The sequence below is a fragment of the Suricata suricatta genome, chromosome 2, assembly GCF_006229205.1.
Source record: "Suricata suricatta isolate VVHF042 chromosome 2, meerkat_22Aug2017_6uvM2_HiC, whole genome shotgun sequence".
Classification (NCBI taxonomy): domain Eukaryota; kingdom Metazoa; phylum Chordata; class Mammalia; order Carnivora; family Herpestidae; genus Suricata; species Suricata suricatta.
Genome location: NC_043701.1, coordinates 46784487 through 46802216, shown reverse-complemented (window position 1 = coordinate 46802216; position 17730 = coordinate 46784487). Strand labels below are relative to the sequence as shown.

The 17730-nt window shown below is 41.9% G+C and overlaps 1 protein-coding gene across 1 annotated transcript in view; it reads left to right on the top strand.

The window, feature by feature from the left end:
* Window positions 1-17730, top strand: part of CREB5 (cAMP responsive element binding protein 5) — a 392449-nt gene that overhangs the window by 79915 nt on the left and 294804 nt on the right. The window contains exon 4 of the mRNA XM_029925818.1: window positions 6498-6619. Coding sequence (XP_029781678.1) covers window positions 6498-6619 — 122 coding nt within the window. The remainder of the gene's footprint in view (window positions 1-6497; window positions 6620-17730) is intronic.

The window sequence follows — 17730 nt, the reverse complement described above, 5'->3', positions numbered from 1 at the left end:
TCAGAATACCTTGATCTGCAGTACTCTTTATATATGAAACACTGGCTTCTAGCCTATTCCATCTGGAAACCAGTCCCCTCTGATAAAGAGTACAGGAGAACTCAGGCAATTGGTGACTGAGTGGAAATGTGAAGCTTTAGCTTCCACAGTTCAGGGCAGGGCTTGATAAGACAGTCACCTCGGATCCTTCAGCTCACCTGGCCTGCAGAGTCCTGATCTCACCGTGTTAATAACCTTTGTCACCAGCTCAGCTCCTCTAACGTGAATTAAAACCATGGCTTGAGGCACATAGGTCGCTCGGTCAGTAAGCATCCAACTCTTGATTTTGGCTCAGGTCATGGTCCCAGGGTTGTGGGAACAAGCCCCTCATCAGGCTCTGTGCTGAGCATGGAGCCTGCTTAAGATTCTCTCTGTCCTTCTGTCCTTCTTTCTGCTTCTCTCTCTCTCTCTCTCTTTCTCTGGAAAAATAAATAAAAGTTAAAAAAAATAACATTGTGGCTTGATTGCTATGGGAACTCTCTGGGTAGGCCATGGCTGACAGTGAGTAGGTGTGGATTATATACATGATTAATTTAAATCTGACTCTGTGTCTTCTGGAGCCCCATGTCATATGAGATGCCCTTGGCAGAGCATTTTTCAGTTGACTCAAGGCCCTCCCAAGGGCATCTAGTCCATCAGCTCTCCACCTTGACAGTAAATGGATTGTAGCATTTAATTCAAGAGTCTGCCAGCGTGTCTCATCTCTCGCTGACCTGGGTCCCCTGAACCATGGTCAACCCTAACGCATGCCACAGCCATTGTTTAAAAACCAGAGCTGTGTTGGTTTGCCCCATGAAAACACTGCCTCTTGGGACAGATTTGGGCAAATAGTAACGTTAGTGTTACAGAGAGGACCCTGTTGCTCCTATGGTATATTCACACTCAATAAAAGGCACATTTATTGTAAAGGAGCCAGTCTAAAATTCCACGGAATTCTCTCAGCTGTTACTAATTATTGCTTTTATAAAGGCTTGTGTATTTTAAAATTCATTTAATGTAAACACTCTTCATTAAGACTTGATTAAAATTCAGATAGGGATAGGGACGAAGTAAGAATATTTTAAAGAAAACATTTGCTGAAGAACCCACGGGGTAAATACAACTATAAAAAGGATATAAAAACTAAGAAAAATGCCTTTTCTGAGAACCCCAACTCCTGCTAAAATAGATATGCTAATTCCAATACTTTTCTCTATTGATTTGCAAAGTGTTCTTGAGGAATTCCATTAAGCTACATTTTGTCGGTTGAATCTGAGTCATGCAAATAGTAAAAATGCATTACCTTTAAAAAATACCCTATAATTAGAATGGTCACTGATTCAAACTGATCTTTCTTATAAGTGGTCTGAATTAGTGAGGCTTTTATAGTGTTCCTAGCCACCATCAATTTAATACGAAATGATGTAAAATTACTTCACATAGTCCTTTAGTAAGACCATAGTTCAGAATATTAGACCAATGGGTAGTCAGAAAATTTTGCTTAGGAAGTTTGCATTCTCCTTCTTTTGATATGTTATGGGAACTCTGCTTTTCCTTTTTTTTTTAATTGATGACTTGTCACCTTGCCTTTTTATCGTTGAGGAAAATGAAACATAGACAAACATATAACTCAAATGCAGCTCTGAAACCGAATAGGGTAGCAACCTATTATTAAATGTAGAGCAGACTAAACACTTTTTAAAAGAAGAATCAGGTTTCAGGCTTTAGCTTTGTGCTTGTCATTTAGACTTTGGAGTAATCATACTTGCTGGGGCTGAAGCTTTTGATGCTAGACAGACTATGGACTGATTGGAAAACTTGGTGAGTTTTTTCCCCTAATAGTTCTGGTCATGTACTTGTCGTCCTTCTGGGGTGCAGAATTTCCTATCATATAACGGATGGGTGAATTTCTAAATCATCATGTCAAGCTTGTGGCACTCTTTCAGGTAGATATACAAGAAAGGTCTCCGTGTGGCAAGAATCCTCTACCTAGGTATTTACAGAGGCAGCGATTCTACGAAAAGGTGCTCCTTTTTCAAGGAACAGGCTAACCATTCCAAGAAGGGAACCAGATACTGAAATATGACGAACTTTACACAGGATTTTTTTAAATCCCTTTTGGTGCCAATCTTTCTTATTTGAATGGCAAAGAAATCCCAAGGATGGGTGGGGCAGGTAGAAGTGGATAAGCTACCTTACTTGCAGTGGTCCCGGCTACTGGGTCCTCTGAGAAGCTGGTGTGCTCTTTGCGAACTCCCTGTGAGAATGCAACACGCAGGCACTTAGGCCGTGCCAGTTCAGATTTGCAAAGGGAAGAACAACAAACCACTTTCCACTCAAGGACAGGCAAACTCAAAAGTTACTAACTTTTAGGTTAGTTTTGAGATTTGGAGTTCTTCCTTTCTTTCATCCAGATGACCCTCACTCAAGTGGGAACACTAACAGAAAGGTGAACAGAAGGCCTACAATGATTATCTGGGCTCTGAGTTCCCACTGGAGCCGGTTCCTGTAAGTCCTTGGAGTGTGGCCTGTTACTACTGAACACACCATAGATGTTACCCACCAACGGAGCATCACCCACTGTTACCCATGAACTGCTGCTACCACAACGGGTGCATGCTCTTGGTTCTAAAGAAGGTGGGGTTTATAAGAATTTTAATTTATGGCCATAGATATTACTCATCTACTTTAGATCTAATTTCAGCTGGAATAGTTATTTGACAAGGCATCCATGTGGCCGAGAAGCTCTGACTCTTATTTAAGCTGCTGATAGATTTAGCTGTCCCCTTTTTGAAGATTTGCACATTTCCTGCCTTACTTGGAACTGGTACCATGTGGGATCAAAGACAGCTAGAGACCCTGTATTAATTCTAATAAATGTTAAAATAAAAGTTAAGCTCCATTTTCTGGTTCCTGTTGTAACTGGAAAGAATAACTCATTCACAAGAAGAAAATGAATGAAAAATTAGGAACAGTGGGCCTTATCTCTTCCAAATGTGGATACACATATCTGGTTTGCTTTTCCCTTACTATATCATACAGCAAAGAAAGTCACATTTAGTAACAACTCTATGGCCTGCCTCCATCTGGGTCTTCTGCTCTAGAGGCAGGAGGGAACCAACTCCCTTTAGGGCTCAAAGCTCCCCTGCTTCATACCTTTTGTTTCCTTGTTGCTGCTGAGAGGCTCATGATGGCGGCCATTGCCTTTACTATTCCTGGGCCATGTTCCTTCCACCTCCTTTCTTGATGTGTGTGGGTATGTGTGCGGGTGCTAGAATCTGGGGATAATTTTGCTGAGTGAAGACAGAACACATTCCTCAAGTTTGCTTGAGGTTTGGCCTCCAATGCCAGTATGAATTCGATTTCATGGGCCCATCTTATGAACTCATCTTAGACTTCGGGACTCAGGTGGATCTTCCTGGGATTACTGTTCCCTCTATGTGGAGTCATGGCCCTCAGCTTGTAAATCTCCAACAGAGAAATATAGAGAAGCAGAGGAGAATTAAAACCTGGCAAAGTAAATTCCTACTGATGACAAGTGGCCTAGTATTTCAGTTCTGTTATGTGCTGTTTTCTCAGGCTTTTTAGTCACAAAATGACCTGCAAGACAGTAGAGAGTCTGTAGGGTTATATTATGGTTTGATTATACGAGGGATGTAGATGATTCCAAGATATTTTAAAAGAACCAAGAATGGTTAGGATTGTCAACTACCAATATAATTATGTGACCCGATTTCTAAATGGAGCCTGGGGTGACTTTCAGTTTCCTTATAAGCAAAAGGGGGAAGTGATTTTTACCAAATTGTGGTTGGTGTGAAAATTAATGAGATGGTGTGTCATACAAAGCACTTAGCATTATGCCTGACATGGAATAAGCCCCCAATAAACGGAAGAATATGTACACACACACACACACACACACCCTTTAGTTTCACTGTCAGGTCTTGTCTGTTTACACCTTCTGTTCAAGAAACTTCTTTATCTGTCTATGTAGCCTTTACCTCTGGCTTAATTTCTAGAGCCTAGCCAGCTGTTCCTGATGTTCCCATTAAGCTGTCCTTTAAATGGTCATGTTTCTTTGACCTAGTGACAGTGGCTTTTGAAGGGAACCCCTTACAGTGGTGATTTTAGGATTCATAGAACCATGTAACTTTAGAACTTCATTTGGAATTGAGGAATATGAGATCGGAGAATGTAGGTATTTTCTCCCAAATCATGCAAGTTTTAAATCTGGGTTTTTGGGTTGTCAACATTGTCTTTTACACATATAACAGAGTCCTTCAGACCCAGAGGGGAGTCCTGGCAAAGCACAGGATTTAGAGTGAGAAGGGATTATTCCTGAAAGTAAAAGAGGAATGACAAAATGGCTATGAATTGTGACTTTGTGTAAGGTACTTATCTCTCCATTTCTAAAATAATAGTTTCCTACTTACTTCATAGGATCATGTAAAATCTAGATTCTAGACAATGTGGATGAAAATATTTGTAAACTGGAAAATGCTTTATAAATACTAATTTTATCTTTTTTATACTAATTTTTTCACACTATATACAAATGTATATATACATATACATGTTATATGTATATTGGGACATAAATGTGTGTGTATGACTCTTAATAGATGAATGTGCCAATAAAACCATTTTCAATCAAACCCAACTTTTGCATAGCTTTTCTCTGTAACGTCCAATTTATGATCATCTGTGGTAGGCTCTCTGGGTACTGCAAAGAGAGTTCAGTATCTTGCAGGCTGGGCTAAGAATGGGAAAGGATGCAGAAGGGGATTTTTGCTGCATTGAATTCTAGGTCTACCAGTTGGGAGTTGAACAGGTAGAAAAGCCCCTCGCCATAAGGAATCAGGAGATCTTGACTTAGAAGGGCTGAATATGTGGGGATCTCAAACTACCTTCATCTTCAAGAATATTAAGCTATTTCTTTGAATCTCAATGGATAACTTACTAGGATTAACTGCTCTGTGTATGACTTAGAAAAGTAAATATGATTCTAGTTTCTTATCATACAGGAATGCACAAAGAACGTGCAGGAATGGCAAATTCACTCTTCAGTTGAGTGATAGTGATGTGTTAGAAAACTGTGCAGAGATTTTGGGACTGATGATAGGTCAAGTTAGACAGGTGCCATAATTAACTAGCAGTGTGTGCTGTAGGCTCAGGTGGGAATAATTATGTACATATTGGCAATAGCACCAGGGCTTTGGTTTTAATCCTGGTGTCATCACATTTACCTGGGAGACCTTGAACAAGACTCTTAACCACTCAGGACTTCAGGTTTCCTCATTTGTACAATAATTTTTTTGCATGGCCATTTTGCATGGCCATCTTCTGTTTAGAGCAAAGGGACACTTTACAGTTTTCTTCATGTCAACTCCAGTACACCTTCACCAAGGAAGATGACTGTTCTTAGTGATTCCAAAGGTGTAATTCTACCTTTATCGACTTTATAGGATCTTGTTAGACCTAGATTATATAGAACATGTGTGAAAACATTTTGCAAACTGCAAAGGTTGCATGAATACTAAGCCACAAACAGTAGCTTCAGATCCTCCAGTTTTCTAAGTTATATGCTTGCTAGACAGTCAAGAATATGAAAGAAATTCCTTTTAAAGAGTTTTCTCAGAACATTCTTTTGGCTATAGCAAAGGAAAATAAAATTAATAATTATATTTTTAATGGATGAAAGCTGAATGTGTTTGACTTGGAACCTTTCATCATCCTCTATGACTCTTAAAATGAGAGATAGAATTGCTATATTTTTCTTTTCCATTAAGAAAAAGGAATTGGGGCACCTGGGTGGCTCAGTCAGTGCCCAACTCTTGATTTTGGCTCAGGTCATGATCTTATGGTTGGTGGGTTCAAGCTCTGCATCTGGCTCTGTGCTGACAGTGCAGAACCAGCTTAGGATTCTCTTTCTCCCTCTCTCAGTGGCCCCCCCATTTGTTCTGTCTCTCCCCCCTCTCTCTCTTACTCTTGCACGCGCTCTCTCTCTCTAACTAAATAAACTTTAAAAATGAAAAATAATTAACATGCTTACTTCTTTTTGTTTGATATACACTTTTATGAAATCTGTATCCCCCCTAAAATCAAGCTTAACTTTGTATCAGAAGAACTTTTTTGGCTTGATTTTAGGCAAATCATTTTTTTCCATTAAAAAAAAAGTCATTCCACACATCGCAATGTTTATTCAAATGATAGGGACCCCAGAAAGTTGACAGTGGGATCTCTGGAGCTTGTCTGGAGAAGTTTGGAAGACCTTCACATATGCAGTTGGCTACACATTGTATTCCTCCTGTGAGATTTGTGGTTTTATTTTCTTCCATATTGTCTTTTATTTAAAAGGGTGGAAGATTATGGATGACCAGTTGGCATCTTAATTAAGGCGAGGGGAGGGGATTAGTGAATTTAGCTCATGCTTGTTAAGGACAAGATCCCATGTATGACCCCTCGGTCTCTGTTTTCAGATCAGACTCCGACCCCAACGAGATTCCTGAAGAACTGCGAGGAGGTGGGGCTCTTCAATGAGCTGGACTGCTCCCTCGAGCATGAGTTCAGGAAGGCTCAGGAGGAGGAGAGCAGCAAGCGGGTAGGTTTGCTTGAATGGACACCTTGGCAGGTGCCTCCTCTAACCTCCATTAGAATCTTCTGCGTGGAAACTTAGGTGGCACTGCAGATGGTATTGATATGGCCCTAAAACAGCATTTTATGCATCTGCAAGTATTTGTCTCATGTCTTAAAAAAGATAAATCCCTGATTGCAGTAGAATCCAACAAGGGGAAAATAGACATTAAATAAGAAATTCAAGCAAAAAAATTACCGGATTCTTGAACCTTGAGTTGGACAAACTCAGACTTTTTCTATTGAAAACTAGTTGATTTAGTTTACTGAATATTTAGTAGCAAACCTTACATGGCTGTTGCGTGCAGAAGACAAAAGTCAAAGAGACAATAGGCAAATAATCATAGCAGGAGGAGAGGGGGTTCATTTCGTATTATTGAACATCTGTTACTGTTGAGACAAATGGTTTCAATATATGTGTGGGTTATTTGTTCTTAATAATAAAGGTAGAAAATATAAATATAAATGTGGAAAATCCACTTTATGAATGCCTCCACAATGTATGCAGTTTATCGTAATGTTGTGCTTGTATTTCAAAATCACAGTAAAGGAAAGGAAACAGGCTTACAAGCAAATGTGATATGGAAGCTCTTCAGCATTTTTTATTGTTACAAGAGAACATTATTGAATGCCCACAATGTACTAAACAACAAATTAGACATGTTCCATGAACAGAGACTTAAAATCTGGAAGTTGGTTGAAAGGAAGGGCTGGCAAGGTTGTAATGGATTCTGAAGTTCCAATGGTTCCATCTGGGGAGACATTTTAAAAGGCTCTGATATTTCAAAACCTTCGCACCCTCCTATATGTGAAATTATACTAACCTCCCCACCAGATTTTTCATGTCACATTCTTACATCAAGATAGTCAAGGGTTTGCACTGAGTCTATCCTGCTTTGGGCAAAATCATGATAATTGGTGAAGGATACAAGAGAGGTATGAAATCTCAATCAACTCATTTTATTTACAGATGATTAATTTGTCACTCATACTTGACACAAGCACTTCCCCCACCCTCCAAGTGACATGAAAGACCTCCCCCTTGCCCCTGCTTTTAAACAAATACTTATTTAGCACTTATTTGCTAGGCGCTGTTCTGAGCACTTAAAAATCTAACAAGAAAAATAAGGCATATGTTCTATAATTCATTGCATTAGAAATGTATTTTTTTTAAATGAAAATAACAAGGGCAAAGAAGAACCCAAAAGTCTAGTAAATTTCCTCTGGTTGAATAATAAATTTAGCTCTCCTGGTAGACATGGCAAATGTAAAAAACTGAGGGATTAATAAGTTCATTCATTCCTTAAGAGAGTCAAAGTTGGCTTCTTAGATTAAACTGAACTATAAGAAAGGTGTTTACTGGGTCATGTTGGTTCATATTGTCTTCATTTCTGATAGAATGGTTTTAACTGAAGTATGTGCCCTTGATTTTCATACAGCCATTTACTGAGGACAGCTTTAGGAAGCCCATGGTGGGGGTGTGGTTTTAGATGTTCTCCTTTGCATAGTACTCATTTCTATATGAAGCCCCATGGGAGGAAATTCTTGCAGATCTGAATTCCAGGAAATAGTTTGCTTCCCCCAGAGGAACTAAACTATTTTCTCCTCATGGACATGATAATCATGTAACTGGTTCTGTTTCTCTTTTCGCTTTGACTGCCCGGTTAACAGAAAGCCAAGTTTACTGCTTAGCTTTGAGAATTTTTTAGAACACTATGATGAACATGTTTTACTTCTCCCCAGACTAGACTTTCAGTTCTAGTTTATATTTCCTCTGGTCCTGATTTTTAATTTAAAAAACATTCCATGCTATATGTCTTTTTGTGAATTGCTTTTGAGTCCTTGTGGGTTGAGAAAGAGTATAAATAATTAAACTTTAAAAAATGACAATAATTAGGCAAAGTTGAGAAAAAGGACTATTGTAGTTGTAGAAGTACATATTTTAAATACACCCTTAAAATATTTGTTGAAGATGTCTTTTGAATGTTGTGCTCAGCCATATGCTAGTTTTGTGATGGGTGTTTGGGTGACGGGTCTTGTAGTCAGCTTCCGTCATGGTTTTGGGGTGGGCGTCTCAAACCCCAACTTTACTGGTACACTGTAAGAGCTGGTCAGCATTCAGGCTGTTGAGGTATCCTCTCCTTTTGTCTCTTTCAAATCAAATGGGCCAAATCCAGCCTTGGATGGCCTTGGCTTCTTGAGACCTACTGCACAGTGATTTATCCAGCAACCAAATGGGCTGTGTTGGTGGGTTCTGCCTAGCATTTCTTTGGAAGTCACAGGTGTATAAATGAAAGGTAGGAGATACTCTCCAATCGACCAGCCTATATTTATACAACCTTTTGACAACACTTCTCTAACTACCAACATCTCTGGCACACTGCCACCCACAGCTCCTGCTTCATTTTTTTTCATCCCTTGCTTGAAAAGTAGGAATACAAACTCTTTATTCAAAGCAAACCTTATTATTATATATTATATTATGTAGGTAATGCTATCTTCCACTTCCTTCCTTTTGCTCCACATCCAGATAATTATTTCTTTTTAATTCTACATGTCCTGCTTTCCTCTGATGTCTTTTCCTTTGGGTATAAGTACTTTATACAAAAATATTGGAAAATTTAGGCTGGTCCTTTCCTCCACCTCTAACTTTCTAGGTGCAGTTTTAGCTAGAAAATTCTATTCAAGAGCAAATAGAGAATTGACCTTACTTATTAGCCCTTTGGGCTATCCATTGGGGAAAATTCTGTTCTATGGACTATCTCTAATCCTGACACCCTTTTCCGAAAGAGTACCAATGGATGTATAAAATGAGGACAGGCTAGAGGCAGGTCATGACAATGGAAAAAGCCATAATATCTGTATCCATATTAATATATAAGGCAACACATTCCACAGTTACCCAATCTTCCACATAAAGTATAAGCTCATGGTTTCAAAACTCTTTAATATGAGATGTGTTTCCCTTAAAAGAGCATCCATCACTATCAGGCATCACAAATCTCAGTTTCTTATAGCTTAGAAGTCAGGGTAGTTTATGTCCTGAAACAAATGAGAAACTTGTGTTCATTGTGTATTCATTCAGTAAATTGTTTTGAGTACTCGCCATGTACCAGGCACTGTCCGAGCCTTGATGAATATACCCATGGACTAAAACTAATTAAAAACAAAACCCTGCCTTCAGGCATCTTGCTTCTCATGGGCAAGACAAACAATAAGCAAGTAAAAACAATAGAACATATAACATGTCAGGAGGTGATAAGTGTTATAGCAGGAAAGGGGCATAGTGGGTTTTGGGGGTGGTCAGGAAGGACCCGCTGGTAAGTGGACAATCAGCAGAGACCCGAAGGAGGAGAGTGGAGCTTTGCTTCAGAGCAGGTGTTTGGGCGGAAGAATGTTCCAAGTGGAGAGATCAATGAGTCAAAGCTCTAAGGCTGGAGGATTCTGTGGGTTGGAGAATTGCAAAGAGGAGGGCATGTAATAAGCTAAAGAGTGGGCACAGGAGGGCAGATTCCAGAAGGCCTGTGGCCTCCAGATTTTTCTCCTGGTGAGATGGGGAACCATAAACAGTTTCAAGCAGAGGACTGATAGGATCTGACTTATATATTGGGAAGTTCACTTGGCTGTTGAGTTGAAAGTAAACTGTTGGAGGACAATAGCAGGGAGAGAACAGTTAAGGAGACTAATGGAAGAATCTAGATTAAAGATGATGGCGGATTGGTCCAAGATGGAGATGGAGGAGGTGGTTACATTCTGGGTCTATTTTGAAGATAGAGCCAACAGGATTTGCTGATGAATTAGATCTGGGGAGTAATAGAAATGATGGAATCAAAGGTGAACCAGGTTTTTGGCCTAAACAATGGGAAGCAATGGGAGTTGCCTGTGGGAAGAGCCAGTTTGAGGAGAAGACCATAGAGACTGTTTTTTGACTTTAGTGGAGATATGGAATCAGCACAGGAATGTAGTGGTCTGTAATTCAGAAAGAGGCAACTCGTCTTGAGATAGAAATTTGGGAGTCACTGGCATGTAGATGGTGTTTAAATACATGAGACTCGATGGAATCACCTGAGCCAGGAATGCATGGAGATAAAGTAGAGAAGGTCTCAGCATGGAACTTGGAACTTGGTGGACTCCTCCAGACCCCCCAAGAAAGAGTTTTCAACTCCCCTCAGTGACTAGAGATGACACAGAGGACCCTGAAGCATGAAGGATCTAGTCAAGCACACAACCCTAGCGGTAATACTGAATAGACTGTAGTAACAGTTGGCAATTAGCATGCTGATTTCATTTTCCATGTCAGAGGGAAAGAAACCAGAAACAAAAACAAAAAGATTTTTAAAGAGGAAAATAAAGAGGAAAGTGAATTGACCTTTTAAATTTGATTTTTAAAAAGCAGATGGAATAATGCATGTGTAGGAAGCGGGATACAGCTTCATCATATGATAACAATTGTCTGGGAGTGTGTGTGTGTGTGTGTGTGTGTGTGTATGTGTGTGTGTATGTGTGTGTGTGTAAGGGGAGTTGAGAGGACTAGAAATGAACTCCTTTGTCTTGCTGAGAGAAATATAACATTACAGCCTCACGTGGTGAAGGACCCTGAAGATGAAAAGCACGGTGTGTAAGTGCTAAGTGTTGCTCTTCTCCCATAGGACCTAAATTTGACTCATCATGCTGATGCAGCAATAGCAAATTAGGGCATTTCCATGCTCTAGAATTCCTACCCAAATGGTGAAAAGTGCAGTCTATTCCCAGAGGGTATTGACTGTTTAACACATGGAAACAAGGGACAAGCTACAATCTTAAGATCTTGGATCCCAGCTCAACAGGAGTCACAGAACAGGGCACGGCCAGGTCAGCCTCAGCTCAGAAAAGCAGGCTGCTCAATCTGATTGAATTCTGTACCTGGAAGTCATGTTACTCGACACCACCAGTTACTTGGGGGAGAGAGGGTGCAGAGACGGAGGCCCTCTGCCTTCGTCCACACTCTTGCTCTGTGAGTCCCGTGCTGGTACTGCTGTCTTCTGGGGAAGGCAGGATTGGTGCTGAATGGAAACGAAAAAGAAACCCAGTTGGACAAACTTGCAACAGCTGCTCTGTTAACACGTTGCTTCTACGATACTTGTGTAAAACAGTCCCTCCTTTTTGCAGAAGTCTGGGGTGAAAGAGTATTCTGAAACTTAAACTTGGTTTTACTCTGGTTTTGAAAATGTCATCATGCTTACTAAATCCTAGGAGATGAAGCCATGAAACTGGTTTTGATCTTTTTGTGTTTTGTTTTGTTTTGTTTTGTTTTGTTTTGTTTTGAATCAGCATGACTGAAAGGAAACCCCCACCAGCAGTGCTCTAATAACCTAGTTCTTCCCCCATCCGCCCAGTGATTGGAAAACCTAACCTTGATCTTACAAGGATTCTTTTGGTCTTTCCATGTCAATACACCTCAGATGTAAAGCTTTTCAGCTTTTTCTGTATAGGTTTACATTATGCCCTCAGCTCGAATGGACTTTGACACTGGAAGAGAGGTTGGCTTGGTCTTTGCATGCCACTCAGGGGAACAACTAACCCAGTGGAAAAGACTGGAAGCTGTTTCATGTGTTTTAGCTTCCTAGGATTTAGGGGTAAGACATATAATCTTTACCAGAAATTATTAAGAGTTGGCATCCACTGCCACATATGTCAGCGAATCATGTGATCTGAGGCTCTGCCTCAATTTTAAAATGGAGTGGGAAATAACAACTCATAATAGAGTTATTTTATTTATTTATTTATTTTAATTTTCTAATGTTTTTATTTGTTTTTGAGAGACAGAGAGAGACCATGCAAGCAGGGGAGGATCAGAGAGAGAAGGAGGCACAGAATCTGAAGCAGGCTCCAGGCTCTGAGCTGTCAACACAGAGCCCGATGCAGGGCTCTAATCCACGAACCCTGAGATCATGATCTGAGCTGAAGCTGGACGCTTAACCGACTGAGCCACCCAGGAGCCCCAAGAGTTATTTTATTTAGAAAAAGTTTTTGGCAGAGGCACCTAGGTGGCTCAGTTGGTTGAGTCCGACTTCAGCTCAGGTCATGATTTCACGGTCCATGAGTTCGAGCCCCATGTCGGTCTGTGTGCTGACAGCTCAGAGCCTGGAGCCTGCTTCAGATTCTGTCTCCCTCTCTCTCTGCCCCACCCCTGCTCACACTCTGTCTCTATCTCTGTCTCTCTCTCAAAGATAAATAAGCATAAAAAATTTTTTTGGCAGACAGGTATCCTCAAAGTGGCAAAATGCACTGTATGTCCGTTGCCTTGTGAAGAGCGAGCACTTACTCTTGAGTCTATTTGATATGGAGGATGGGGGAGGTCCACGGTTTGGAGGAATACCGACCAAGAGGGGTACCTGGTATTTGGTCATTCCCTCCCTTGGAGACTTTGTATATTTGGATAGTTTGGACTAAAATGGATGAATCCTCACAACCTAACTTGTGCACTGAGGAAAAATATGTTTACCTTTGGAAACTGAGGATCTTAACTTCTAATGCTAAATTATTTGGCAGTTCATGGCTCTGCCTTCAGCCAGTGTCCTCAGCTAAGTTAAAAGAGCGTGGAGGGGGGGAGGTGCAGGACTTGCAGGGAACTGTCTCAGCCTGTGAGTGGCAGGTTTGATGGTTCTCTGAGTTCAGTATTAAGCATTTAAGTTTCGTCCTGGGTCTTACGGATATTTGCTAGCCCGTGACCATGTGTCCTGGCTAGAGGGAGGTCTCTGCCTGATGTCTTTTGAGAGTTGATCACAAGACTTCCAGAGTCTAAAGTTTGAGTGAGAAATAGTTTGCATTAATTCTGTGCTATGATGAGCGCCCTCGTATGAGGCACTTAGGTTTTCACTCGAAGCTATGGAGTGGAAGAGATTGGGAGACTCAGACGCTGTTTAGGGTGTAACAGGAAAGCTCCGAGAGGGGACTGGTATTGATTCTGAGAACCACTATTTGTGTTGGAATATTCCAGAATAAAAGAGTATTTTCTTGCACCAGTATTTTCTGCTCAATTGTGACAGGGTATAGAAATGATTAAAGTACTTATGTATTCATGAAGCATATTCAGGCCCACATATGACATTTTGAACATGTTAATGATAATTTGACTTTGGTCCCTCTAGTTCACAGAGAATAATTATAGGTCATTGTACCAGAACTATGTTCCCCATTTAAATACAGAGGAATAAACTATCAAGAGAGACAGAGTGTTGATTGACCTTCACTGAGGAGGGCCGGCGGTAAGCCTTTCCTCCTCTCCACTTTGTCTCTGCCTCCTTGTCTTTTGGCTGTATCCACTCCCACATGATTTCTGTTTACACCTTCTCTTCAGAAAACTCATAAATTCTCAGAGCGCAACAATCAACTCTACCAGACAGTTCCTTCAACTCTACATCGAGTCTTCAGACTTGACTATTAGCGTCCAGTCTGCAGCTGCTACCCACATTCCCACTGAATACGCCGCTGCTACTCCCAGCTGCCAGCAAAGTGCGCTCAGAGCTTTCGTGTGCAAACTCACCGCCCTGTCAGAGGCACGCGTCACCCACCGCACGAATCCGCTTTGCCTTCCTACCCTCCTCTGCCTCAGCAACTTCTTAGGAAACAGACCTCCTCTCTTCCCTTTATGTTTCATTTCTGTGACCTCAAGTCTAGACCATCATCACTTCCTACTGGGTTACTGCTGTGAATTCCTAGTTCCTGACCACTAACCTAACTTTAAAGAAGTACCTCGCATTAAGTCTTGCAAAATTGAATGCATTTAGAAAAAAAATTTTTAAGATTTATTTATTGTTGAGAGAAAGAGACAGAGCATGAGTCAAGGAGGGGCAGAGAAAGAGAGACACACACACAGAATCTGAAGCAGGCTCCAGGCTCTGAGCTGTCAGTACAGAGCCCAATGAGGGTCTCGAATTCATAAGGCGTGAGATCATGACCTGAGCTGAAGTCGGACACTCAACTGACTGAGCCACCCAGACGCCCCTGAATACATTTTTTTAAGAAATAAAAAAACTAACCAAAATGTATACAAGTAAAAAATGTTGTTTTTTATACTTGTAAAAATTGTAAAAAAAAATGGTACTTTACTTCTGACTTGTGGTTAACTTAAAAGTTCCTCCAGATGCTGTGATTGTTAAAAGGTAGAGGGGTTGCTGTGGGATGTCAGAGGTATTAAAAAGAGTGTGTTGGGAGCTGTTGAGCATAGTCTTGATTCTTTGACATTTTATGTATGGAATGCACCTAAAAGGAACAAAGCAGGGAAGGGAGGGCACGGAAGTATGATGAAGAAAGGACTCCAAAAATAGCCCCAAACACAGTGGGTCCCTGGAGCTCCTTGGGCACTACTGTCAAGCCAGACTTGGGCTGTGAGGACCACTCATTTGGCCTGCCTTCCCATCAGGTGACCTGACTGTAGTTGAAAATTAGCCCAATGGAATTATTTGTCTGGGAGCTCCCCACTAAAACAATTCTGATGCTCAGGTTTAAGGGCTCCAAAAAGGACAGCTTTTCCCAGGAGGACGCTTTCTCTTTTAATTTTTTTTTCATGTTTTATATTTATTTTTTGAGAGACAGAGCAGGAGAGGGTCAGAGAGAGAGGGAGATACAGAATCTGAAGCAGGCTCCAGGCTCTGTGCTAGCTGTCAGCACAGAGCCTGATGTGGGGCTTGAACCCATGAACCATAAGATCATGACCTGAGCCAAAGCCAGACGCTCAACTGACTGAGCCACCTAGGCGCCCCGAGGATGCTGTCTCAACAGGGTGAGTTTTCTATTCCAGGTTGGGTTGGGTCCTTAGCTAGTTAAAAATCATTTCTGGGGGAGGCAGGCCAGTCAGGCTGGGATTTTAAGGCATTAGCTTAAATGGAATCGCAACAGAGAATTGATGCTCTCTGCTGAAGGAGTCAGTTTCCAGCTGCGAGTAATTCAGAGCTTGCAACCCGCCAGACAGGCACGGAGGCGGGTGTGTACCTGGGCACAGGAGGCCTTTGCATCTGCGGAGGAAGCTTGTCCTGTCCTCTGTGAGGCCCTGCATTCATGCTCCCAAAGGCAAGCAGGAAAACAGATCTGTTTTCAGGACTGGATTAAAACGAAATGACTTAAAGATGAAGCTTCCGTTCTAGGCAGAAAACAGCCCTCACGTTTGGAAAATTGGGCCAAATGTTAGACTCCTTGTGCATCTGTAGCTGAGAATCACTTACCTGGGCCCCTCGCAGAGATGTGAGAAAAAAGTTGACGTTGTAAAAAGAGAATAGGAAAAGAATATAATAGTTGCAAGAGTCTCTACCCCCATCATCTCATAAATCCAGGTGAACGTTAAGTATGGTCCAGAGCAGGTATGGGAGTGATTTACTCTGGGAACCCGGCTTCAGCATTTGTGTGTTGTTAAGTTATTTCCATATTGATAAGGCTGAGGCCAGGAACTGGGATTCCGAGCATTCCTTCCGTCCCTTTTTCCAGCGTGTCGGCTGTCAACTCAAACCCATAGTGCAATTACTGTTTTTAGCCTCGGAATCCTACACGGATGTGTTCCTTGTTTTTCACCCAAAGATCACCAAAGCCCTAGGGCCTAGGAAGTCGTGTTGTTTCTTCCCCCCTTGAATTAGTTGTAGCACCTTCTTACACGTTGGGGGACTAGCTGTTCTGGTGACCTGGGAGCGGGGGGGCTCACATGCCGGTTGGATTGGAGAGGCAGTCAGGCCGTCCTCTTGGCTAGCCACACACAACTTGCTCCTCCATATTTGTCTGGAATGATCCTCACTCCCCAAATATGAGGGGATGTCAGCTGCAGGGTTTCCAGAACATTGCTGAGCTTTGTTTTTTGCTTTCTGGGATATTGAAGGCTATTTTTAGCCCATTTGAACCCGTGACTCTTCTGTGTGACAAGGCCAGATTCTCTCATTTGGCTCTAGAGTGAAATGGGATGCCGAAAGACTTTACCCTCAGCATCTTCTCTGAGCACATGCTTTCTAACAAAATGTTCTCGCATCGGTTTAATCAGACTGTTGTGTATGTCGATGGTATTTTAACCTTTGACCTGAAGGCAAACGTGAGCTGTTTCATTTGACGGTGTTGGAGGTAGAAGACGGGAGGGACCCACCTGCAAGCTCTCCCTTCATTGTCTGGCACTGTGGGGGTGTCCCCACTTCCCTCCGTGGAGTGGAGTGAACCCCACATTTTGCACTTAGGGTGGCTGCAGTCACGGCCATCTCAGGATCTGAGTTATGTGCTGAGCACACCATCCGTTACATGGCAACTTTGAAAGTTGATCACGGTGCAGTCTGAACCCTGCCTGAGTCAGTGCCAGGCACCGCCCTTTTCTGTGGGTTTATGTTCTGGTGGGGGCTTATTTGGGCTCTGTGAGTGGCCATTTCCCCAAAGAAGAAAAGCAGTCATGTTCTGTGTGGACGTCAGTTTGATTGACTACAGGTGATGCAGCGCTGGGCATTGTGAATCACAGCCTCTCTCAAAGAACCTGTCCCCTTTTTGGCTTCTCCTCATATGATTTGTTACACAGAGCTTAGGAACTTTCCCAGAGGATTTATGAATGTGAAGCTTTTGTGGGGTCTGTTGGCACGGTGGGCCCAGGCATTCCTGTTCTTTCCAGGGTAAGCCTGGAACCTGTAGTGCTCTAGAATGTAGAGTGCGTGTGAGCCCCTCCCTCTTAGCCCCTCCCAATTGGTCCCCAAGTGGCAGAAGAGAAGAAGCCATTCTGGAATTCTGGTGGCCCCTTTGCAGTGTGATGGGCCAAAGTGTGATGTGCAGTGTGGTAGCCCTGTGCCGTTGGTCCACCTGAAAATGGCCTTACAATGTTTCCGGTGTTATCAGTAACAGCCCAGGCGGGGCTGGGGGAGAAGTCATGAATTCAGGACAGGGGCAAGAAATCCTGACTCCATTCCACCACTCTATTTTCTCAGTGCTAAACCCGGCCTTTTCACAACATTGGAATTATACACATACATAGTTCGAATATATTGAGAGCTGGAGAATAAAAAAATAAAGTCGTTCTTAGGTGGATGGTGTTAGATGCACACGTCATAACAGCAGCTCACCTTGAACATTCTTTCTGATGTTGAC